The sequence below is a fragment of the Poecilia latipinna genome, unplaced genomic scaffold (genome assembly GCF_001443285.1).
Source record: "Poecilia latipinna isolate Pla-1442-1.1 unplaced genomic scaffold, P_latipinna-1.0 Scaffold1526, whole genome shotgun sequence".
NCBI classification, from domain to species: domain Eukaryota; kingdom Metazoa; phylum Chordata; class Actinopteri; order Cyprinodontiformes; family Poeciliidae; genus Poecilia; species Poecilia latipinna.
The window spans coordinates 81,610-108,148 of NW_015114142.1; the positions used below are offsets into that span (position 1 = coordinate 81,610).

Here is a 26,539-nt window from a genome sequence, read left to right on the forward strand (position 1 = left end):
AAAAAGGTAAAAAAAAAAAAAAAAAAAAAAAAATAGGTAGCTTATGCAGTATGACATAGACATTTTTACAAAAGCAAACTAAAGAAAAATAGGTGTTGAAACTCTTAATCTTAGGAGAAAATACTAGATCACTGATATCAGCTTTTGAAGGACTTAGGGCGCTGGAACTGCTTGGAAGAAATTGGAAGCACAAGGATCAAATAATTCAAGGTATGTAAGGATCAATCTTTTCAAAAAAGATCATAAGAAAAGCTAAACTCGAAACACTAGAGTGCTAGAAAAAACTGGTGAGGTTAATTATCCAGCAAAGAGTCCTACACTCCTTTCAGCCCCCAAAGTATTGATGAGGTGATTACTGACAGGTGTGCAGGCTGCTTAGAGTCAGAAATGCCCTCCAGGTGATCCTTTCTGAGTGTGAGACTCATTCAAAATCACGCCAGAATCCTGACAGTTGTGTTGTGGGTTGCAGCGTCCTCCTGTTAGACCTTGCTGTTTCACATGCTTAACTGAGCACAACAAAGTGCAACAAGCCTATTCATTAAGTTCTATTGAGCGGATTAAGGTGCAAAGCAATCCAGGAAAAAAATTAAATCATAGGAGAATGAGTTAGTTAGATGATTATCTATACAAAATCACTATTCTTACTTTGTTGCAATGAAATATGCAGTGATGTTACAGTCGAGTATGAACTGCTGCAAGCTTTTAGAGATCAGTTTCTTTTCGTTCTTCTTCCACCACCTCTAATTTCACCTTCCTTCTGTGTCATTTTCACTTATAATAAACCGTTCTGGTGCAAAAGCTGCTGACATAAACAGATCTGAGAGGGGTGTTTATTTAGAGCTGAGTTAAAAGGAGTGATCTTTACACAGCCGCTGAAACATGATAAAGCCTGGTAATGGAATGACCTTTGATGTCTTAATCTCTGTGTAGGTTGGTTAAAAGGTTAATAGTGTTTCATCACATCATGCTCACATCTTCACACAGTTTTCCATAAATTCCCTATAACATGTAGTGGGTAACACATTCAAAGTAGCTTTTTATCAGTCATAAAAGCTGGCCGTCAGGCATAGTTGTGCAGGAAGAGAAGATCCTCCAAGAAGCCAGATGCAATCTTGAGCCTAACCAGAATAATCAGTCCATTTGTGTACATTAGAATCTGCATATTCAGTAACTACAAAGACCTTTGGCTCCAGAGACCTAGGTATCAAGCTCATAGTATTTAAATCTGATATAGAGAAAAGAGGGAGCTTTGAAGAGGAAGCTAGTTGAACTGGTTTAGAGCCTGTTGCTATGGTAGCCATGTGGAATAAATCAGCAGCATGAATTCCATTCACAGATGCCTTCAGCACCCTGCCGACTCAGGTGGACCAAGACAGAATATGAATGAGTTATAGGGTCCTAGAGAGCTCTCAGAAAGGGGGGAAGAAGAATTCCAACTAGTTGTTGGCAGTTCATATGTTTTCTTTTGTTTATGCAAATTCCTTACAACACTGATGTAGCTCATTTACACTGATTCTATCTCCTCTTTTGCAGTAGGACTGTAAAGTCTCTAAGTTGTCAGACAAATGTGATGAGAGCATAAGAGGGCAAACGCAGAGACAAGCTTGACATAATGTGTCCACTCTTGCCCAGAGTCAACTCTGAATAAGCAGCTCATCCGACACTGAGACTTTTGAACCTAAACAAAACTAGAAATAGGAACTTTCAAATCCAAACTCTACAGACTGTTTGCACACATCGATTCTATCCGTGACATAGAATTGTTGGATCTGCAAATTAGCCAGTAACTAAAAGATCTAGTGGTAACTTTGTTTGTTCACGTAACAAAGAAACCTTTAATTGTAGATACTGTAATGGGAACACGGAACATGTAAAACATGTTGTTTTTATTCTTTCTTTCTTTATATGTGTGCATGAGCTTAGCATATCCTTTATTAATTCTTTCTGTAAACCAGGTAACAGCAAGGAAGAAGAGTAGTCCTGTTTTTAATTGCAGGCATTTTAAGGGTAAAATCTACACAGTTTTCACAATATTGAGATTTTACCATTGGGATAGTTAAGGAATATAATGCTGATATAAGCTTTTGACAGATATGTAACAGTTGTCTTACCACTTTATGAATACCCCTTAAATGCAGTCAAAACAGTCGAGATAGAAGTCAATAAATAATGCACAAACTGAGAAAAGGCATACATGACCCTACTGAGTACAGAAATGAGCACAACTAGTACAAGCTTTCAAACAAAACATCTGGTTGATTCTATCATCTTAGAATCAAATGAATATTCATATCTCTTCTGTTTTGCTAATGACATGCCTGAATGGCTGCTGAAACATTTATTTGTTTCTTTCTTTTTATTATTATTTCCCAGAGGAAAATGAGATTTAACTACTTGTGATAACTATGCCTCTCATCTGCAACATCAGATGGTTTGTCAATCAAAAAGAGACTTGATATAGGGGGAACAAAACGTCACAAGAGAAGCAAAAATTACAATTTGATTACATAGATATAACCAGATCTACACAGAAATAACCTCAAAGCAAATACAAAACACAATATGCACAATTGACTCACTTGACTAAACCTTCAGCAGTACCAGTGGTAAGAGTAGATAAATAAAAAAAAAAAATCCACTGGTAAGATCTTTTTTTTTTTTATGTATTGAAATAGGTTTTACAAGTGCATAAATAGTATTTGTATTCTTGGGGGGCATAGTTATATTTGAAACATGCCTCAAAATACCCACGAGAGTGACACCGCAACAGTTGATACTAGACACATATAAACACTGTATAATATGACACTGAACAATTTTTCTTACTGCCTATTATTCAAGCAGAGTAAACGTCTGACATTTTAGGTCACTTATGATTACTAAAGTTAGTTATATTTGCTAAATGCCAGATTGTTAATTTTTGTTATTTATTGCTTTCTTCAAAGTCAAAAGTTTACACACACAAATAATATTATTACTTTAAACAATCTGATAAAGCTTGTACTTTGTAAGCCCCGCTTACAAAAAGTTGTAAATTCTGGCAAACTGTAGTTAAAGGCTTGCTGAAGAATACTCAAAACATTTGACGAAAGTCATACAGATGCAATGTGTTGTTACCAAATACTAAGAAGATTTAAAACTTCTGAATTTAAAGAAAGCAATGTAAATTATCTTTAAGATACTCTCAAATTATAACATTTAGCAAATGGAACTAACTTTGGTAATCCTAATTGAACTAAAACAGGAAAAGTTTAAACTGATTTAATGTCAGACAAGTATACAATGGAAAAGGTTTGTGTGTCTTTCTTATACTATGTATGTAAACATCTTGTTAAACTGTGTATTCTAGTGAACATTATAACCACACATACTGCTTACGGTCTCACCCTATCAATTCATAGCGTTATGACCATACAAGCAGAACAACAATCTATCTTCCAGTTTTTGACATTATTACATCAAAATAGCTCAGTGTAAAAATAAAGAAAATAATTTACCATGCAACTAAAAATTATGTCTGACATTATAATTCCTTTTCTCATATTTTACAGAAAATGTCATTACTGCCACTCAGTGAAGTGCTGAGAAAGGCTGAGATTTAAAGAAGCAGTCTTGCAGGGTCCTGATTGATCAGCCTACATGGCGTGTCTCACCGATCAGAGGAAACTTTACACAATTTTGTCCATCTTTTCTCATGAGAGTCTCTTTTCTGTGCTAATGGTGATGTCTGTGTGTGTTCCTCTGTGGTCTACAGTAAATAATAGGGTTACATCACAGAAAAAGATAAGATGTGACTTTTAAATGAAGCATAAAAGACCTCAGTGGTAAATGCAGCTACAATTGTAAGGCAACCTGCTAGTCTATCTCTTGCAGCTCTTGTTGAACGTACAGCGTATACTTCTTAGATGTTGCAAACACAGCGTATGAACTTTACACAGTGTGTGTGTGTGTGTGTGTGTTTATGTGTAGTGAGTCTTTGTTGTCCTCAGGTGTCAAAAGTGTGCCTGGGAGCTCGGTGGGAGTTCTCCTCTCCCCTTCCTTTTCCTTTCTTCTCACCACCTAAAGAAACATACTTCCTTTTGGTCTTTTTGCGTTTCTTATCAGAGCACCACACTCTCTCGCAGTATTCCTCCACTTTCTGAGCATCACCGTAACCAATTAGCTGGAGGAACTCCTTATACCAGAGCCTGGAATTGGATGCTGGGACTGAGGGTGGTTGCAGAGATCGAGGGTTGACGCTGGGGGCAGGTGCAGGGAGTAGGATAGAGTGGCATTGAGCTGAAGCTCCGTCTCCGTCGTTAGGCTTGTGCATTGCCGTCTGAAGAATCTCTTCTCGGAGCACATGCATGTTGACCCGCAGTAACGTGTGCACATATCCGTGTTCCACAGTCTGACACACGTACATGCCAGCGTCAGAGCTCCTCACGTGTAAGAACAGAAGCCCGTGAGACGTCACGATGACCCGTTCATCACCTCGTACCTGTACAAAGAAAAAAAAAGTAATTATTCAGCTGAGAGGGATTCGGAAATACATGGCACTACTGCTGGATTAGCTTTCCACCCAAGAAGAATTATAATTGAAAAATCTATTTTACATTCAGAGTCAAGGAAGGGTGTCACTTAATCAGCTCACTCAATACAATGACTGATGCTTTTTGTGAACTCTTTCTCTTGCCCTATAGAGTACATCACAAAAAGTAGGATCTTTAATCTAATTGTATGGTTATTTATGTCAATGGGGATGTGTTGGAGTTGAGAAAAGTGGAGCAGAATAAAACCGTTCGGGGTGTTTAGCTTCTCTTAAAAATATGTTACGTAATGAATACTTCTGTTTACTGACGCCTAAAGTCAATGTCAACAACTACAAGTACGTCCAAAATATCACCCTAAATTCAACTTATTAAAAAAATTGGTTCAAAGAGAAACTTTTTTTTTCTTTTTTTTTTTTCTTTCTTCCATTTTTCTTTGTGGAAGGAAAATGTATGGAAGAACATTTTTAGAAGAAGCCACTGCATCCTTGAGACGACTGTAAAGTGAAGCCTTTAAATATGTTTCACGGAGATTCACAAAATGGATTATGGCAGAAGTCACTGCTTCTGCCACTGCCATTGCCTGCAGTGTGTCTTTAAGCGCAAACACACACTGCAGGCCATGCAGATATATCCAGGAAATAGGTTAGAAATTTTCTATACCTATACCTTGTGTTAAGCCACTCTGGAACCATAGACATCAGTATATGAAAATACTACCAGTACCTGGTTTGTTGACCGTAAACTTACTTGACCTAAAGTTCACAGATTTGCTATGAATTGTTAGGTTAATAATGAAAGACCCCAGACACAAACTGAAGGCCTCTATTAAAATAACCTGGGCTTTCTTAATAGCTAAGCAGAGTCTCTGGTTAAACACCTCCATGCATGGAACCAGAACTAGTAACCGTGTGTATGTACTGTTAGTATATTGTCATACTTTTAATTCTGCTGATGTTACTTCATTAAAATTCTCTTTTAAAATATGATTTTTTTAATGTACAATTTAAATGTAAATTGTTTAAGTTTTAAATTGTAATTTATGAAAATCCACCCGTATATATTACCTGAAATTCAGGCACATAATACCACTGCACTGACAGAAAAACAAGTTGTACAAATTTGATCAAGCAGCTAAAATACCAAAATATTAGTGGGGGGAAAAAAAACAATAATTACCTCATGTTTTTCCCCTCCTTTCTCCAAGAACCAGAGGACCTTAGCTTGAAGTGATCGAGGGACACATTCCAGTAAAGTGGTGTTGCTCTCAATGCTGTACATTAGCTTCTCCTCAGCCCTCTGCCACTGTTCATCTACACTCACACACACACACACAGACACATATAATAAAAGACTGAGAGGTAGGACTGATGGCAATGGACTGCAGTGAACTTTCATTATATGGCTAATGTAAAGCTGATTGTTTTTTTTTTCTGCCATGATACGAGCACGCTGACCTTACGTTAACCTCCAACTAAAATGGCACATGAAGACGTTCTTTTATGCCAAGCAGTCCTTCTTGAGACCCCATACACACGTATAAACACATTTCACAGCAATTTTATACACTAACCATCAATTTGCAGTCCATTGCACAGCTGTACGGCGTTGCCATGGCGAACATCCTGTCGCCTGAATCGTCTGCTGCAAAAAGAAACCCAAGATGGAATCATTTTTAACATGTGATGAAAGCGGGATAGATGAAAGAAACTGAAACACAGAAATTAAAAGTGAGAGAGTGAAGGAGGGAAAGATGAAAGCAAGAGATGGTGGATCAAGTGCATACTGATAGGCCTTACATAACACCTGACTGTCATGTCTGTGAGTGATAATGATTTGGTAAACCAAGATCATAATCTTTTGTCTTTTAAGCAAGAAGATTTACTATGATATTTTATTTCATCTGCTGTGTTAGTGTGTGAACTGTTACCTCTTGGTGTAAACTCCAGCTGGGTAATATCTGGAGCAGGTGAGACCATCCCAGGCACAATATGGGTCTCTAGCCAGACAGCAGTCAGCACATGCTGAACCGTAGAGGTCACACTGATGTAGTCTGACTTGTGCAACACCGACTTCTGACCCGACATACAGCTGTTGCTGTGGAACCAAAGATGTAGGTCATCAGCTAATTAGTTGTTCTGAAATCAGATCTTTGCATTTTTATTTCGTCTTGTTTTCACTCAACTGAGTCACTTAACCAAAAATAGAGGTAGAGGCTAAAATAGGCTGGAGGTCATTTAAATAGTCTCGCTGCCGTCTTGTGCATATTGTTCCGCTGTTGTCATCTTGTGGCAGAACTATGCAACTGCATCTAGATGCATGCTGAATATTTATAGGATATCTTACCCTTTTGGGTGATATTATGATCTCTTTGATTGGAGCTGGGACCTGGAAAGAAAATGCATAATTTTGTATTTAAAAATGCAATTGAATCGTATAATCATGGTATAATATAAATAAACAGTGGTGACATTTCTACAATGTTTCTAGGTTTTCTTCCATAATTGTCACCCAGATTTATTAATCTTAAAACTAGCAGAAACTTCTAATTGTCAGCTAATTGTTATACGTAGAATGTCATGCAAAATCAATAATATTCTGGGCTAACAATGCAGGGCCCCGAATCTGCTAGGGCTCTAATTAATTATTTTGATTTTTTCCAATAAACACATGTTTTACAAACATTGAACTTTACATAAATTTCATAGGTCCATATCAAGTGAGGCATTTTCATATTGTTGAATTTTTACGAAAAGTTTTTGAAAATTATAAAATCATTGTATTTTTTCAGCAACAACATGAAGTGATTCTGCTATGAACTTTTTCATTTGATAATGCATCAAATTCCTACCAGTTAACTTAGTTAACCAAAACTGGCTGCAGTCTAGGTGTCCATGTCTTTCTGATTTTGGCCCCGCTTATAACCTCATAATTTTACAGAGACAAACTAAAGCATGTTTTGTTGAGGTACTTTGCTATGCGGCAATGGTAAAGTGGAAGAAAAATAATACTGCATGGTTTTCTACATCCTTTACAAGTACAGATCTAAAATGTGGGTATGCATTTCCATCTCTGGGTGAATGTGCTTTTGCTGTAATGTCTCAATAAGTTTTATACATTTTGACCATTCTTCTGTGCAACGTACCTTGCTCAGACTAACGTTTTAATCCATGAACCATAATTTTCAAGTACTGTCAGAGATTCTCAATAAGATAGATCTAAGCCATTTTTTTGCATGTGAGTGATTTGATCTAAATCACTGTATTATATCTCAGGCCATATGTGTTTCATCCTGCTTCAGGCATCCCACCCATGGGGATTGTGAGCATTTTAACACCCACACGTTTCCCCATGACTGGATTCAACACCCAGACATTTTTCTATCGTTTTAAACAAAAGCTTTCCTGCCGACGCTTTGTCTCTGTCCGTGTCTCTAGATCTGCAGCGTCAGCGGCGAGAGTGCTTGCCTCCTCGCCTCCCACTCCCACTCCTGTTCCTTGAAACTCAACACCAGCTCTGAGTTAGACAGGTGTTGTGCTAAAAAGTACATGCCTGTCGACATTTGCTCACAAGGAGGCGCACCATTATGTGAACTGATATTGTTTCCAGTTAGGCATCCTAACACAATGTGCTTCCCCTGCCTTGGGCATGCAAACTCTGTGGAAAGAGTGGTACATATTAAACTGAAATGAATAATGTAAAACCTATATGTCTCCTTGTGGAGTTCCAAGTGTATTGCAGACTTGGGGTTGGAAGGGATGAGGTGCAGGCAGTTCTTTTTGTGAATCAATAAGACTGAAGTATGGCTTTGTTTCAAACATGCAGAAGAAGCCGGTGAGGTCGTGATCCAGTTGGGGAGGGAGGTCATCACAGTGTTGGGAGGTGGGCTCCTGTACTTAATGTTATTCAAGCTCCTCCAAACTACTGCTGGATCATTAGCTGAGAAGCTGCTTTTTATCTTATCACTTTAGGTTCCCAGCTCTTAGCTGGTCCTCACTGCTGTAAGCCTTCATGTAAAAAATCCTTGGTCGAACACAGCTCTCTAAACTTCAGAGTAAAGCATGCTATATTGTTATATGTGCAAAAGATTTTTAGACTGCATCAACATGTCATCACAAAACTGATGTATGATGACAGTTTCAGCTAGCTTGTCCAGATAAGCTGTTGCAACTACAAACCCCCTTCAAGCTGTGCAGTCAAAGCAGGTCCGTTATATCAGTTTCATTCAGTTCAATCCACTTTCTAACAGTTCTAACCCCAGAATTAGAGGTTTTCACTTTGTGCCTATGAATTAGGATGAGACGAAGAAGAGAGAGACTCGGGGATCCTAAAACCACATGTGGGACCACGTGGTTCTTTATGTGCTCTTTAGCAGTGGTCCAGTGTGTTTTCATCCTCTGTGGGACAATTGATATGCTGTCTGCATTTTGAAAGTTTATTAGTTTTGTGCTGTTAAAAAGCCACAAGGACAATGAAGCAGAGGACAGTAGATCCACAGAAGTCTGAAAAAGAGTGACTTGTTGGTTTTATTTGCCAGGAAGTAAACATTTGCCAGGTGTAGAGGCGGGAGTGGAGGACGGAGTCCCTGCTAACATAGTTTGTCAAGTGTGCAGTACAAATGTGGGAAACCACACAAAGTACAAGCGGGTATAACATGAAGGAGACCACCCATGCTGCCACCTTGTGTTGTGTTGCCATTTTTATGTAATAACATAGAACAAAGATGCATCAAGAGTACCAGATATGTCTGATCTAACTGATAGTGAATAGCCAGCTGATTGCTCTTCTTTTGCTTTCCCCTTTACAGAAGAGTGCAAAAGCTTGAGATATTGTTTTAAAATCTAACTCTGCTTCAAACATGGTGTGGCTGTGGTTCAAACTTCATCTCCTGATAAACAAGACACTTAATTTTTAAGTGACCTACTTATCTACATGTACGAACAAGTGCTGTTGGGCAAATTTGTGTCTAATGTGTGTCCATAGCTCTTTAAGTGATCAGTAAGATTAGAATTGTAAATTGTTTAAACATCCCCACTTATCCTTAACTTGTCATGTGTTTTTTACACTTCATGTCGCTGATTGTTTACTAATGTTCTCTAACAAACCTTGGAGGTCATCACAGGACTGCTGTATTTATTGGAAAGGTTCGAACTTGTCCGTACTTCACAATGAGAGCTGAATGTGTCCTCATACTGGAGGTGGTAAGAACAACAACAAAGTTCTTTTTGGCCAGAAAATCTTCATATTTATTTCAAGCTTAGAACTCCTGGTAAGTCTTCATAAGTCTCTCTTAGCATTTGTTAGTGACCTATTTCATGTTTCTGACCAAAAAAGTGATAATATAAGACAGAAAATCTGTGAAAAATATTGAGCTCCAATCAGAGCCAGGAGGAAGATCAAAAGGCCTGTCAAACACACACACACATTGCAGCTTTATGCTGCAATACAGAATGATTAACTAGAATAGTGATTGTCCTGAATTTAAATTGGACTTGTGAACTGTGTGAAGTGTGTGAAGTGTGTGCTGTGTGTGTGTTTACACACCACGCATTTATCTATTATAACATAATTTTTTTATTTTTTTATTTTATTTTTATTTTTTTTTGCTAAGGGGAACGTCCCATGTAAAACATGCTTGTTAGAGAGGCCAATGATCAAACTACTGGGTTTCCTCTCAGTGTACAGCCTGTTCTATGTTGCAGACTGCACATGCCTCAGGAGTTTATTTGATAGCTGAACTTGTCTAGAAATAGCAAATTTGTACATACTTTTCATCACTGCATAGCTATGTTCTAATTCTAATTATCTGGTGGCAAGCAGAATAGAAAAGGTCTTTTTGCTTTTAAACACAAGCACCCAGTCACATCCTCATAAAACAACAACTAAATATTTTATTTTTAATCATGTGACAATGTGCCCCTGAAGTAAGACTTATACCTCCTATCTCAATAAGTCAGACAAATGCCACAGCCACGTCCAGTTTATATGCATTTAGCTTGAAAAGGTTTTTTCATATGAAATATGAAGTACCTTGAAAATGTGCAGCTCCTCCAGCAGCACCTCCTCTACTGTGTCTGTGTCTTTGTTGTAGATTGTGATAACTTTCAAAACCACAGAGTCATCTAACAACAGAAAACAACAAATCTTAAATTGTATCCTTGCTTCTTCCCATGCTTTATAGACAATGTAATGTAAATGCTGTAGTTACATTGTGCTGGTATTTAAATGCATCTAATCCAGTGTGCTTTACCAGTGCCAATGTAGAGAACATGGTAGTGTCCATCCTGTGCTTGGACTTTGTCGACTGCAATCTGGGTCAGCTTTCTTCTGCCTGGCTCTGACTGCAGGAGAATAGGTCTGTGGTGATGTGGAAGGACGGGACGATACATCACAGGATGAGAGCGCACGAACCGCAGAACCTCATCGGGAAACTCCTTTGAGCTGGAGAAACCTCCACCATTCACTTTACTGGCACACTGTTAGTGAGATGGTTTGACAGAAATAAAGAGAGTAGGGGAGATTTAACAGCAGACAAAAGGAGACTAATCACTGTGTCAGCACTTGGCAGTGCATGAAGAAAAAAGAAATTCATTAGTCAGATTCAGACTATCCTAGTGTGAACCGCTGACGCAGCTACAACAGTTGGACATTTAGAAAAGCTGGGTAACACTCTTTCAACATTGTTCCCTTGACAAGACATTTATTGTGAACACAAACTTGGTGAAATGGAGAGCGTTGAGAGTGAATCTGGTAATTACATCCATTAAATGTCGAGTATAAAAGATTCAAGGCTCACAGATCCAGGTCGAGGGTACGGGACTCTGCCTTCATATGGTGTCCAGTGATGCTCAAGTTTCTCTCGGTATGCAAATGGTCCGTTGAAGGCTGCCCTTATGTCTTCCATATGATACATACACACAGCATAGCCCTTAAACACGGCACTGTAGAAGAAGGTTTTATGAGTTATTTGATGGAGAATTTATGTTTAATTCTGAAGCCATCCTCTACTCACCTTGTTGTGCTAAAGAGGCCAAATATTTCTGGGTTTTTTTCATCTTTCTTTGTGAGCACAAACACATCCTCTAAAAGAAAACAGACAAAAGCGAGTTTGATGTTTGGCCTTAACTTCCATTTCTGATGGAGGTCAAAGCTTATTTCTGTATTCTTACCAAGATCATCAAAGTGTGTATCAATGCCATTTGGTCCAGGCACAGAACAGATGAGGCGAGTTTTCAGGAAAGAGCTCCATCTGTTTACCAGCATTCGCTGTCCTCCTTGGTCATTCTGAGAGATTCACATTGTGATTTTACCTGTCAGAGTTGACTGAATTGTGCTCAAATACGTTTCTATGGCGTAGGCATTCTCACCGCACACACACGCCCAATGCGGGTCAGGATTCCCCGGTTCACTCCTTCTCCATCAGTCTCCCGCTCAGTGAAGAAGAAGTAAACTTTATCATCATCTCTGTCATCGTTGTCAGGGATAACTGCTGACCCCACAAACTTGGGCTCTGGAGAAAGAAGAAAGAATGTTTTATTGTTGAAAAAACAGAATGAAAAAAGTTTTCAATGATGCAGTGACTAGAGCAAATAGCCCTATGGTTTTGTTTGTTTGTTTTGTTTTTCTTTGACAAAATGTTGTACAAGTATAAATACCCATTGAACTTTTCCACATTTTGCTATGTCACAACCACAAATTTCAATGTATTTTATTAGACGTTTCTCTGACAGACCAGCACAAAATAGTGTGAATGGAGAAAAGAGGAATAGTTTTCAAATGTATAATTCTGTTGTGTATTTGTATTCATCCCATTTTACCTTGATGTCCAAAAATAAAATCTAGTTACGTTATTATTTTTATCATACAGGCAAAATGCTGTGTGCAATAAAACTAAATTTGCCCAGTCCGGACAATAAAGCATGGCAATGGCAGCGTCATGCTGCGGGGATGCTATTCTTGTTGTAGGTAATTGTAATGTCAATTTTGATAAATACTGTTCAGTTCTTGAAAAAAATTGTTAAAAACTTATAAAAACTTGAGACTGGCATGGAGGTTCAACTTCCAAAGGACAACAATGTACGCGGGAGATGCAGACAAACTCCAGCTACTGCTGAAGCAAAATGTCATTTTCAAAGTTCACTCTGGAGGAGTGGAAACATATGAACACTACACTTTTAAGATTGTTTTTTTTTTTTTTTTTTTTAAAAAAAGAACAAACTATGTGGTATTTTCCATCCACTTTACTGATACAAACTACTTTGAAACCAACCGTTGAGCTGCTGCCTGTCGTTTCTTTCGGTGCGCGTGTAGGTGTGGTTGTTAAGTCGACACAAAGCACCATCGTTCTCCCAGTAGTCGGTATACAGGCCAATATAGAGCTCTCCTCCTAATTAATGTAGAAAAAGAGAGAAAGAATGCGAACATTTTCTAAACAGATGAAGTACTGATAAGATGTTAACCACAAGGTGGCAGTATTTACTGTTGAGAAAGGAAATAGTTCTTACTAGAAAGTGGACTGAAATTAAAATAGCTGCGCTTTTAGCTCAGTTGATGGTGAAATTAGAAGTGGAATAATTAAATTCTTACTGCGAAGTGTTGACATGCAAGAACTGTTGGGGTCAAATGGACAGCGTCCCTTCCCACTTGTAACACTCTCCTCTTCAACAGCAAACGTTGTTTCCTGAGGGCAACACGCAGAAAATATGTACTTAATCATTTCCATGAAAATTTTCACAAACATAAACGCCACAGCCGCACTCTGAGCAGCAGCGCCTCCAGCATAAGTGAGACCAATCCCTGAAGAGGATGTGGGGAATAAAAGAACGGGCAGAATTAAAGGAGGGATCATAAAGTGATGGATGGAGAAAGAGAAGAGGCAGATGAGGAATAAAGTGATGGATGACCGAATGGACGACTTTCACATAGAAGTGTGTATCCAGCTTCACTCTGCCCTTTCATTGATGTGGAATCCACACTCATCTGCTCTGCAGGCAGCTGAAGTGTGCACACACACACGCTCAAAATGAGCTCCATGGAGAGCCACAACTCACACTGTGGGCCACCTCAAAAATCTTGACAGTTACTGGCATTTCAGTGTTGTAAAGCCACATTCTGTCTTGATTTATGAGTGGTCACAGAGCTCGACTGTGCTCTGCCTATATGGAGGCAACACAAGTTAGTTTCTGTCCTAAACTCATCCATCATGGAGGGTGAGCTCTTGAAAGTAAAGCTAAAATCGCCACGCACATGCACATCATCGGTGTTGTTTTGTGCTTAGATTGTTTAAAAAGAACATTTTTATTTAATTGTAATGTCTGAGGTGTTGATGTACTACTCATCAGCCAGTGTCTGACCTGATCAATAGCAGTATATCATGTTGTAATTTATGGCAAGATAAATATGATTCATCTCAGAGCTAATGCCTACTGTGACCTAAATGTAATATCGTATGCCACATTTAAGATTTGTGTTTCCAATACGCCCATTAATCAGCCATATCGATGTAGTTATGCTGAGCATTGAACATTCCTGAGCTGAATGATGGCTAAGTGTTGTTTAGTTTACCTATTGTGCAAGTGTGAGTGGGCAGGGTGGAAAGCTCCCCCTGCCCCCCTCCTCTTTCCCCTGCCTAAACACTGCAGACACAAACTTAATCTGTCTAGCTTTTTTACATGTGGGAAATATGTGTCATACTCTGTCCATACATGCTGGCGCTGATGCATGCAGTCAGTTTTGGTTGCACATCACTTTCCATGAAAGACAAGCAAGTGCTATTCACATGCTGAAGTAAACATAAATTAATCTTTTTCTAGTCTGAAATTTCCTTTCTGCAGAAAGCAGCAGCACCTGGGCTGATCCCCTTGTTTACTTGTACAGCTGGGATGGCAGCCTTTAAAAATATGAACAAGGGTCTGTGCCAAATACCAATATATTTATTCAAAAAGTATATTTCTTCTTTCCCTTACTCGGTGTCTTTTCCATCTTCACATCACGTCACATCCTTTGTGCAAAGCACATGAACTAGTAAAGGAATACTTTATGTGCAGTGTTTAATAGCTCAGCAGTCCAAGGTGTGCTAAGTGTTTTAAAAGCTCCAGACTGAAACAGAATCAGAACTTTCCAGCTAGGGTTCAAGCAATAAAATTTATGACATATGACTATTTACAATAAAATAGTCAGCCTTTTTGTTTTTTTTTTCCATTTCATCACTCACCTGCCCTTTGTGTCCCACTTTGACCAAGGCACAGATGGGATTAAAGGCTCCTGTTCCACAGACCAGCAAATGAGTCTGGTTGTATTTTTGCAGGACTTTAATGTAGTTTGCACATTCAGGCTGTTGAGATAGAGACGTGAAACGTATAGTAAACATTGTGCCGTGGGTGAGGTGTGGGTTGTGATAATGTGAACATAAAATGGGCAAAACATTTTGTAGTGCATAATCAGTGCCATAGGTTGAACAGATAGGTCCTTTCAATAAATTAGAATATTATTGAAAAATCTATTTATGTCAAGAACTTTACCACTAAGTGAAACACATTATGCGGCATAACTACACACAGGTCACACAGTTGATAAATACATGACATTTAAAATTGGAATATTACATCAGACTACATCAGAAATCGTTACTGTTTAAACTTTACCTTTAATAACATAAAGTTACCTAATTTTTAAAGTGCAATCAGTAATACTTTTAGAACAAATTTATATCAGTAATTATTTTTTGGTTAATGTCAAGTTGTCATAACAAAGACATTTTGAATAATGTCAACTTTGTATTATAATTTTCATAATTTACCGAATGACGCTTTATGACAACAGTCATAAATATTCATGAAGGCTTATTCATGTTCATGACAGGTGTTTATGACAGTGTCATGTCAGTCTTATTCACCCCCCTTCAAATAAAGTGTTACCCAACATTCCTTACCTTTTCCCTTCCCTTCATCATGCACTCCTCTATCTGAAATTCAGTACTCGCCCAGTTAATCTGAAAGAAAAGCACAGTTTCCACATATTTGCATATTTGTCCACTAGTTGTGTTGTGAACAAAGTAGAATACTTAATTTGTATTAAAAAGAAAAGTAGATTTTTTTTCTGCATATTTGATAAGCATGAAATATATCTTTCTACTTTAATCCTTCAAAATGTAAAGTCATGCATAGTAATAGCATTAATTTTAAACACAAATCTGAGAATTCTTTCTCACACATATGTATGTCCAGTTTCGGTTTATCACCTGAACATTTTGAAACCCAACACGCAGAAGAAGCCCAGCCCACCTGTCTGTAGTGAGCATTCACTCTGTCCAAGTTGAGGGAGAACAAAGCATTCTTGGCACCAACATAAAGCCTTTGGTGGCTCTCGTCCAACAACATGGTCTGGGGCTGAAGAGGCATTCCACGTCCCTGGAAGATCCAGGTCCTGTTCGTCTGCCAAAGCTCTGTGTGGACATTCATGCAGAGTAACTTTGTTACTTTATTAATTGCATATGAGGGTAAATGTGCAGCATTCTGAGAAACAGTCACAGATCATTTTAATGCCAATAAATAACACTCAGTCCTTACGGATTGCAGATTTCTGAAACAAGTTTACAGTTTTTACATCAAGTTGTGCATTTTATCTCAACATGTAGTGCTATTTAATTTTGCTTATTTTGACAGGTTACTTGTTGAAACTGCCGTCAAACATTCGCAGTATAATTAAGGAACACAGACTGAAGACCCAACAAAGACGCCATCTAGCACCACCAGTTTTAAATCAACATGGGACGTGTGTGTGTGTGCGTGCGTGCGTGTGTGTGTGAGTGTGTGCATGGATAGTTGTACTGTGTCCCTCAGTGTTCCATTGTGGTGGACTGGCCCCCTGTCCAGGGTCTAAATGACCACTGTGAATGGACACCGGCTCTCCGCCCTGTGACCTTGCAAGGATACGTTGGTAGAGGCAGTGAATGGATGGATGAATGAATTAATGAATAAATCTTTTAATAAATAACTAAGTAACACAGTTGACATTGCAGTGCTCCCTTTTAAAAATGTAAATTTGCATGAAAACTGACATTATCTGTTTTAAATTATTAAGTTTTCTTTATTTTCCAATTTCATATATTAGCAGTTTTAAGATGAAGTTTAATCAAATTAGTATATGCCAAAAACAATTTTTAAGAGGAGTTTTCTATTCATATTAATATAGAACTTCAAATATTAAGGGATTCATCATACTTTCTTGGGAAAATGGTTTCAGCTATGCTAAACCAGCAAGAATGTGTCATTTGAAAATGCTTGTTAGCCCAATAAGAGCAACAATGGATGTCCTGGACAAGGAATAAAATTAAGGAATAAAACATTTTTATTTAAATCTGTCTGTATGATCACTGTATTTCAATAGGTAGATAGACAGATGCTTGCACATTATCCCTTTTTTTAAAATTATTATTTCTAATCATGTGAGTGAGACTTTGACATCTTTATGTTTAAGTTTTATCTTTGAATGTTGCACAAATGTCTCCTATTTTTGAATTTAGCTGTGTGTTCGCCATAATACGTTAAAGCATACTAAGGTCAAAGCCAACCTTAAAAGCCTCAATAAATTTTTGAAGGTTTGATTACGACCCCATGTCTAGGACTCTGTCAGAAAAGACACTGTAACAGCAGGACATCATTCTGGGAAGATGTTGTATATTTGATTTACTCTGCTCTCGTCTTGTGGTCTTTTTAACTGTGAGAAAGCTCTTTTATCTGTCAGGAAACTGCACCAGTCTCTTTTTCAGTCATTAGTTTAAATCTACTCCCACTCCCACTGTGAAATGGAAGCAGTTGCACATTGGGGGTATGTCATTAAACACACACACACGCACTCATCAGAACATATCAAGGAGATATTTTAATGCACTTTTGTCACAGCCATACACCTACTCCTCACTTTCTTTTCATGACTGGATTTGGCAGACTGGTCCTCCCTACTTTTTTTTTTTTCAAGCTTCTGAAAGGTCGTGGGTGATGGATATAAACTAAGCCTTAAACCACCAGAGGTGTGTCCTTCCTCTGGGTTGAATTGACCTAAAAGACTTTCATTTCCACATGATGGGGTTGGACTCAGTTCCCTCATAAAAGAAAAAAGGGGAATCTGGTGTGTGTTATAAGTTCCTGTGAGACCTCAGGCATATAAAAGCACATTGGCCTTTGTGCTCAGGTTACCTGTAGTTGCTTCAGTTTGGCTTAGTTCGACAAACTTAGGGGATTTATGTAATGTCTTAGAAAATAACTTTACAAAACACTGTCAGCTATGCATATGTAAATGCATGACAAAAGTAAGATTCAGCAACTTCCTAAAAAAAAAAAAAAAGAGGTTAGCTTCTTGCAGGGCAGGTTTCAAAGGAGTAATTGCGTGATTTGTTTTTCTTGGATCTATATATTTTCAGTAACACATGATCTGTGGTATAGATGGAGAGAATGTTTATTCTAATTCTGTAGATCATGCAAAGCAACCACACTTCAGTCAGTGCAGACGTTTATTTGTTTAGAATGGGATTAGGTGTCCAGAGAGGAGGAGGTGACTGTGTATATTTTGTTGCTAATAAAATGTCTAAGTTAGAGACTGCGACTGTTTGTTTGAGTTGCATTAGGTCTTGGGTGGTTAGGAGGTATAGACAGAAGGGATGTGGCAGTTGTGTTTTGCCAAGGCTCAGACATGCTTCCTGTAATTATCGAATCCACACACACACACACACATGCGGACACGCACACACACGCACACAGAACAGCTCTCTGTTTCTCTCACACACAGATGTCTCTATTTTCTGGTTCCTCTTTGACTTGAGCTGAACTTGTATCAAGGACACCGCTCTTAACTTTGCTCTCAAACAATCACCTTTTTGTTCTTGGAAGTTTTAATTTGCTTCCATCAATTCAAACGATTCACCCAGGTGACTATTTAAAGTAAGACAACAAGAGTCTTTTTTATTTTCCATCTGCATGTCTTTGTCATGAAAATGAGTGGTAGCAGAATTGTTTTGTCGCTCTATAAAGTTCTGCCCTCTGTAAGAAAGTGAAACAGAACATGTGCCTATTATAGTAATTATAGGTAATCAATGTTACTAAAATGCAACAGGTAGATCTCTTGATTACACAGTCGGACTCACAGATGACTCAGAGCAGTATTTTGAAAGTTTCTCCTCTGTCATTAAAACAGGCAGCCACTGATCAAAGTGAATAAAAAAAGAGGGTATTTCCAATTTCTCCCATTCCTCTTTGCCTATTTCCTGTCATTTGTACCATCTGCAGCCAGCGAAGGCTCCTGCGCCATTAGTTGAAAAGCCAAAAAGGGGAGGCTGGCATTTTTTTTTTCCCATCAACCACTGATCCAGGGAGACACATGGCCTCACTCTTATCCCATTTCAAAAGGAAATCACAGAGAAAAGGGACTGCCTCAAGACAGGGATTTTCAGCAGCTGTCTGCAGAGCAATGACAGATGCTAGAGTAGATTTGCCTAAGTAAAATTAAAATAAACATTCTGATCTCGTTTTTACCCATGTTGCAAAACAGCACTTTGCAACAATTGGGGAGAAAATTTTAACGGGCATAGGCTCTCCAGCAGCTTCTAAGTGTAGCCTAAAACACACAGTGGAGGCTGTGATTTATTAAACCACAAAACCTCTTTTGTGTTTTTCAGAACTTCACCTTTGTGTTGTTAGCCTTAAAGGTGAGCCCAGGCAGATACAACAAGAATATACAAATTCCTTGCAAAAAACGACATTAGAACTCATCAAGGGACGGTTGTAACCACCAAAACCACCGTACCGATACCGTTGGAGCCCGTTAGATTTTCTATTTTAATTCCACCTTTAGGGAGTGGTTAGTACATAATTGATGCCAGAAATAAAACTTGGATTAAGTGCTCTCAGACTTCCAGCTAAATGTGCTTTCAAATATGGTTACCTATTGGGGTGTGTTGACTCACGCGAGGCCACAAAGAGATTGAGTGGGGTGATGAAGTGTTTGAAGGTGTAAACACGGACAAGCAGACCTTGCCTTGTGACGCAGAGGTCTGATTGAAACCATGAAGCTCATGAGGGTGTTGCTGGGTGTTGTGACTAAATGTTATGCCCTTTATTTTTACATTCTCTTTTGTAAAAGGGAGATGATGTCACATTGGAAAATGAAAGCCACATGGAGGACGGGAGAAATGGTAAAGTTTTTTTTTTTTTTTCTCTGAGTTGTTACAGCTGTTAGAAACCAAGACGTCGCTTTTCAATTTTATGAAACATTGCAATTATCATACACGTAACATGAGGAGTGTATTTTTAACATGCTTTCACGAGAGATACTGTCTCATATTTTACTTAGAATAATTCCTCCACTAATTATAAAGTTTTAAGTCATCGGTTATACTGATACAGTCATTGCTTGTATTTGAGTCCCTTACTAAGTTCACCTCCTGGTCCATGGTGACAGCTGCAAGCAAAATAATTCACAACATTGGCCTTTACGTAGCACATATAAACCTTTGGGAGGACCTCATGATTAGGGTAATGGTGAGGAGGCGCCTCCAACGTTCCAACGCCAGGACTCTCTGACTTTGTTGCCAAACATCATTGGACTAAATTTTTTAACTATCATATTACTGGGTCTAATTCTGCTTCAGGTGTGATTTTTGTATTTTTATTTTTTACAGATGTTTTCCATTTTTCCTAAGCACTCTGTGATATATTGTAGGAGCCTATGATAGTGTGGGGTCCTGGTGGTGCTGTAACAAACCATGACTATTCCACTTCCATGCTTTGCAATTTGCTCGAGGTTATTTGCCAAACATTCTGCTTATTTTGGTGTCCTAGCAATTCAGTTTAAGACTAATCTCTGCAGAGAATGTGCGTTCTCTCTGACAAACTTCAGTGTGGTGCTTGTGTTTTTCCTTTAGAGAGCACTGATTTACTCCTGGCATGGTACCAATGGAAGTCAAACTTTTGCAGTCTGTTTCTGAATGTGCAATTTTGATCTTTCACATCAATGTTAGCCAGGGTCTGCTGTAGGTAATGAAATGATATTCTAGGCATTTGGGTAGCTTCTCCCACATTTTTGTTACGTGGGTCTGATGCGACGTGACTGCTAATGAGGTTTAGCTATTGTAATCGACAACAAATTTGACAATAATACTGACATTAGGCATAATGCCTGCCATTGATTTATCACTCCAACAATGAACGACTTCTACCTGATGGTTCTTTATCAGTTTTAATGATTTTTCAAATGTAGATAATTCAACTTTCTCTTTGAAGACCTGAATATCCCCCCAATACTTTATTATGGGAACAGTTTGACTCCTTTCCCTCTTCCCTGCACAGAGAAAAGGTCAGAAAAGGTATTAGATATTCACCAGCTGCCTACCCCTCTGGACATCTCATTATCAAACAGTAGAGCAAAAACATAACACAGAGGGAGAAGGTGAAGCTGAGATATACACACATAAAATGAATAGGGCACAAAGCTGAGCTGGGAAGATAAAGGAGAAGGTAAAAAAAAATATTACTTTAGTTTTCTCTAGTTGCTATTTATCTGAACTTCAGCTTATCTTCCATTTTCCACATGCTTGGTTTAAATGTCTGCACAAACACTTTGTTTTAGACATTATTGAAGGTGATGTCCATTTAACGTAGGCCTCTTTTCATGAATGAACAAAAGTTAATTGGACTCCTCACCTGCCACATTAGAAGAAATGAGTAATAGAAATTCCCACCCTAATTTTGCTCCATGCATACTGGTTTCCCCCAAATTACCTACAGCTCCAAGGTCTGGGGGTTGTAAAAAATATATAGTGACAGCTTTCTGTTCTCAGGAGAGGGAGGTCTAAAATTACAGTTCAAAGAGAGGCTTCACACACCTGTAATTGCCACCCGAGTAATCCCTGTGTTTATGTACCTTGGAGTTTTTTTTTTTTTTTTGTCTAACTCATAGTTTTATCAGAAATGCTGAGAACAAAAACCTCCCAACCACTGCTTTGGCAATCAGTGCTTCTACCAACGTGATCAGATACATTTTTTGTGTCGGCACAATTATTTGTTGATTTTAGAAAAAGTGTGTATCAGTTACACATGCAAATGCATAAAGTACACATGAGCTCTGGCCTCAAGCATTCTAAAAATTATTAGAAGTAAATGCAAGTCTAAATAGATACATGAACATATATATTACATAATGCTTATGTATTAGGCAGACAGAGTATTTGTGAGATTATTATTTATTAAATGATGATGTTAGTTTAAAATGCAGTCATTAAACAGCTAAGTTTGGTCGAATGTCCATATCTAAGTGAATGTTTAATAATTCCAAAAGCATTTTTTTTTTTATATCTGGGATCTATTACTGAAAAGAATACTACATGAAACATATAATCATCATGTATAGAGAAAATATTCTGAATATTCACAAAAACTGATTTACCAAAGAGGTAAATAAAACAAATAAATTAATTAACAGAGTAATCAAATGGCTGTGGGTCAACTCACCCATTTGCCAATTCATACCCCTACTTTCATTGTCCCATGTAGCCATTTTATCTCTATCTACTTCATAGGTAAGGAAATCACTTCAACACTATGTATGTATTTGATTTAATATTATTTTCTAGAAACTTTGTATTTCTCTGTATTTCCATCAGCCTTGTTTCTGATCTTGCTTTGGTCAAATCGACTGATGAAATGACTAAATATGACCCATGACTAAGCATGGGTCAGTAACGTTTTAAACCATCTGTGTAAAGTTACTGTATAATTTTTTAATATTGTTTGAAGCACAGAGTAATGTAGCGCTTACTTTGCCAAACCTGTTACTGTTCAAGACTGATGAGCTGTTTTAAAACTGCAGTTAGAAAATTTGGTGACATGTCCAGGTAATAAAAGGATGCTATGTTTTTGTTTTCAATTTCAGTGTTTAGAACATTGATGCTCTGCCATTTTTATTCAAAGTTATAATAATATGAGAATTTGTTCCAGTGAAACCTAGCTTGATCAAACTGAAATAACTCTAAGCAATCCCTTGACTATGGTTAGAATAAAGGCAAATACTAAAAATCTTTGGGTGTGAATACATGTAAATTACATGTGCAAAATGACCAGTAAATAAACAAAACAAGATGTTCTCTACTAAGCATAGGGCACTTGTTTAAGTCAATTACTCTCAATATTAAACTATAAAATATTTTTCATTTAAGGTTTGTAACTATCAAAACCTCCGTCTCACTTTTAGTAGCTTTAGGTAACATTATAGCAAGGCTGTAGAGGCAGCACATTAAATCTGAGCCTGAGCACCACCCTGCAGCCTGCTGATACTCAGACACATGCTGAGTTGTGCCACAGCTTCATTATCAGCTAAATTGATGGCTGTTCTAAAACGAGATCTTATTTCACTCCTGTAGCCTGGTGATCTCAAATAAGCTGCCAAAAAACCTGAATGATGCAAATTCAAATCATATGGAGCCCTGTTCAAAGGCATGACAATAATACAAAGCAAATAGTGTCTCTTTATCTCTGCCGGACTGTGAACATATATCCCTGCAGGGGCATTTCAGAGTGTACTAACCCATTATTTAAGAAGTCTGATTGGCTAAATGTCCAAGCAGTTAAGCTGTATTAACATCTTTGGGCATGTGTTTAAAGTCTTTGGATGTTGGGCAGCCAAAGCTTCAGGTCAATTCTTTGTGAAGACATTGTGGTTTCAGAGTTTGTAACTCAATACTCTGTGTGATTAACATAGCAGCCCTGAGTTACAAGGGAGTGTAAAAAAGTAAAGTAGTGGCCAGGGCAGAAATGATTTTAAAGGCACACAAAATAATATTAACCAGTCCAGACATCTGCACAAAACATGGTAAATAGATAACAACAAAAGGTAATAAAAATATGCATTGTTACATTGTGTGCAAAGTGTGTGTCACATCAAAAAACAGATAAACATTGCACAGTGTGGCCGTTTTAGACACTGAAATGGCTGACGTCATATTTTATTGACCTTACTATTGATCCCAATCTATAGTTGGCCCTCCTGATGAGAAGGTTAAAAATATATCAGCCCTGACAAAATTAGCAATGCTGTCATTCATAGATGATATTTTTTCCCCCATTGCTTTTGGTACCAGATGTTATGGTAATCGTCTCACAAGCCTATAGATGAATACTTAGAACCATATTTCCCTTCATCTGTGCTGAACTGCATCCAAGTCCGTCTCGTGCAAAGAATTCACACAATTTTGCTTGTGCCGGTGTGTTTAACTATGTATGCTTGCAAGAGTTTGTGTGAACCGACGGATGTGTGCAAATATAACTGGCGGAGCCCACAGGGCATATATTAGGACTTTAGATGTTTATCATTCCATAATGATAGGATCCAAGTGCAGGTTTTGTCTTTTTCCTGGTGTTCTGTGCTAGCCAGAACATGTATCAGAGAGTCAGGGATGTCAGTCATCATGGCAGCTCTGCCCTCAGGTAGGTAAAAATAAAAAAATAAAAAGAACGGATCATAGATGAAAGTTATAACCACACCTGATATTTATGTGGCAATACTTACTAATCATGTAGGCAGTTGTGTGATTAATATTGTTGATGCACTAAATATAGAAGATTTATATATATATATATATACTTTAATTCCTTAGTTAATTTCATAATGGCAGTGGTGATGTGGAAAAAAATTCTGCAATGCATTGTATTACATAGCCTGCATAATTCCCTATCGATAGACAAGACTCGTCAACTCGCATTAAATTCTCCGAGTGCATATGTACGAGTTAAAAAACCGTCCAAATTCCACACCTATTTCCAACCATGACTAACAGGCTTATGTGGAATTATCGCCTCCTGTTGCTGTAGAGATCAAAGGAAACTTAGAAAAATACAGTGTTTACTCAAGAGTTTTTATCTGCAAAGATAAAAACCCTCATTATTGTCAAAGAGATACACAGCAATCAGTCCGCATACCAGTGCATGCACATCCAAATCACCCACTCCCATACACAAATAAACACCCACAAGCACATAGACACTTGTCTCTTACTCACAGACACATTCCAGTTTCAAAAAGAAAAAGAAATGTATTCCGTCACTCCGCCAGTATGGCATGAGAGAAAGCCACATTGTGGATTGTCAACCACCCTAGCTGAGAGACCAAAACAAACTGTGAGGAGGCCACGGAAGCATCAGTTGTGTGTAAAAAATAATAAATAAAAAAAAAATGAAAAGTGCTCGGTTATATATATCATATTTTAAATGAGAAATGGTAAAAGAATAATAAGGTATGAAAGAATCTTTTAGAATCTAATCAAATGCCAACTTTCATCTTTCATCAGCAGCGATGTGCAGCAATACTTGAGGTGCAACTGAAAAATTAAATATTTTTTCCACCTTAAATTTCAATGCTACTCTTGTCTGAAGGACAACCTAGGTGGAAAACCACATTGTCCATACCAATAGCCTTATAGTTACTATTTCTAACCTAGGAAATATTATTTTTTAGTCATAAAAAACTTTTGTTTTATCAACCTGTGTTATTTAAAATGTGAATTCAGAATTAGTCAGTAACAGGCGTCTATTTAAAAATAATGCTGTTACACCCACCCCACTCTCAGTTTGCATTCTGAGGGGACTGCAATATAAATTCAGATCACTTTCACTTCAGACTCTGTTAATCCATGTTTTTTTTTTTGTTTTTTTTTAGCAGCGCAGGTATTAAATTTCGACCACACGTATATGTGATGCTTAAGGTGAACATAAAACATAAACACACAGAGTATGTGCATTTTTACCTTTGTGGGAGAGTCGTATCCTTGGGTATATGCTGTGTTTAGTGTGAGCCATTCCCAGCAGAATAAGACACAGCAGCATCAGTGACAGATTTACAGACCTTAACCATCCTGCCATGATCTCTAAGATAAGCATTTTATAGGCATTAGGTTAAAAAGCCTTGCGTCCACTCAGCATGAGCAGCAAAGTCCAAAATAATGTTGAAACTCCACAGGTATTTGTATATATATCCACTAAACACAGCAGATAGTCCTCAGTCTTCAAGAAGAATGTAGTTGAAGGTAGCAGAGCATTTTCTCAGAATCACCACTCTGTCGATCAGCTATACAGGCAGCCTCTATGCAGTGACTGCTCTCCCCTATAGCAGCCTGCTGAAAGCTGCATCCACCCACTACCTTTGGTGGAAAGGATAGTGCTTTGGCTATTATCCTTGTTTGGTCTTAGCAACCAGAGAGAAGAGAAGTCCAGTTGCTACATTCACGCCGCAGTGCTCACTGCTCTCTGTCCATATGTCAATCCGTCTGCTTTTTTTTTTTTTTGCTTTTTTTTTTTAGCTGTCAGCAAGTGCAGCGTTTGCTCCACTGTTTATGATCTGATGAAGAAAAAAACAAAAAACAAAACAAAACAAAAAAAGTGGAAAAATTTCAAGCCAGTCTCTGAATCCCATATAAGTGTTTGAGCTGCTGATTTGTAAAATCCCAGTCTGCAGAGTAAAGAGCTGCTGCTCTGTGTCTTCAGCGTGTGATCCTCCTCTCAGGTCCGCTGGGGCCAGTCATTCTCTGGACAAGAGCCCAGTAAAAGACAGAGTGGTAGAGGGGAGGAGTAGGGAGCCTCGTGCCTGGCGTGCAGTCTCTCAGCAAAGTGAGGCTTCAGCTCTTAAGTCTTTTGCCTGCTCAAGTAATCGGGGAGGATCCAAACCTCTGTCAGTCAGGTAAGATGGTTTCTACCGCATCTACTGATCTGAGGCCACCTGCCACTGTGTGGTGTGGGTGGGGGGAAAGCCTACGGGAGTAAAGTAGCTGACAATGTGGGTAGTTTATATCAGTCAGAAGGGCTAAAATGTTCCTTCGTCTTCCTCGAGACTGTCTTAAGATCTCTTTCTCCCTCCAGGGCAGCTGTGTGCTAAGAGTTCCTCTCCCATTCTGAGGGACTTTTCCCTCCTCTGAGAAATGATGCCTCCCATTTCAGTCCACAGACCACCCCCTGCTTTTCCTCCACTGCTCT

At 38.3% G+C, this 26,539-nt stretch overlaps 1 protein-coding gene across 1 annotated transcript; it reads right to left on the bottom strand.

Moving 5' to 3' along the window:
- Positions 1–3,246: 3,246 nt before the first annotated feature.
- On the bottom strand, positions 3,247–26,179 carry sema3e (sema domain, immunoglobulin domain (Ig), short basic domain, secreted, (semaphorin) 3E). The gene is made up of 17 exons (XM_015058246.1): positions 25,318–26,179; positions 15,812–15,972; positions 15,460–15,519; positions 14,743–14,862; positions 13,116–13,209; positions 12,799–12,915; positions 11,897–12,039; positions 11,699–11,813; positions 11,542–11,611; positions 11,326–11,470; positions 10,780–11,005; positions 10,560–10,651; positions 6,876–6,917; positions 6,460–6,626; positions 6,103–6,173; positions 5,709–5,842; positions 3,247–4,480 (listed from the first exon to the last, which is right to left on the bottom strand). Exons 1-17 carry the CDS (start codon positions 25,448–25,450, stop codon positions 3,986–3,988), a joined length of 2,385 nt encoding a protein of 794 aa, XP_014913732.1. The 5' UTR covers positions 25,451–26,179; the 3' UTR covers positions 3,247–3,985.
- Positions 26,180–26,539: the final 360 nt, after the last annotated feature.

Bases quoted from the DNA above. Each gene is read 5' to 3' on its own strand.
- sema3e (XM_015058246.1), bottom strand. From the start codon at position 25,450: ATGCTTATCTTAGAGATCATGGCAGGATGGTTAAGGTCTGTAAATCTG. The intron at 14,863-15,459 runs GTAAGGAATGTT...CTATCTCAACAG, and splicing joins TGATGAAGGGAAGGGAAAAG to CCTGAATGTGCAAACTACAT. The intron at 6,174-6,459 runs GTAACAGTTCAC...TTCTTTTTGCAG, and splicing joins GCTGGAGTTTACACCAAGAG to CAGACGATTCAGGCGACAGG.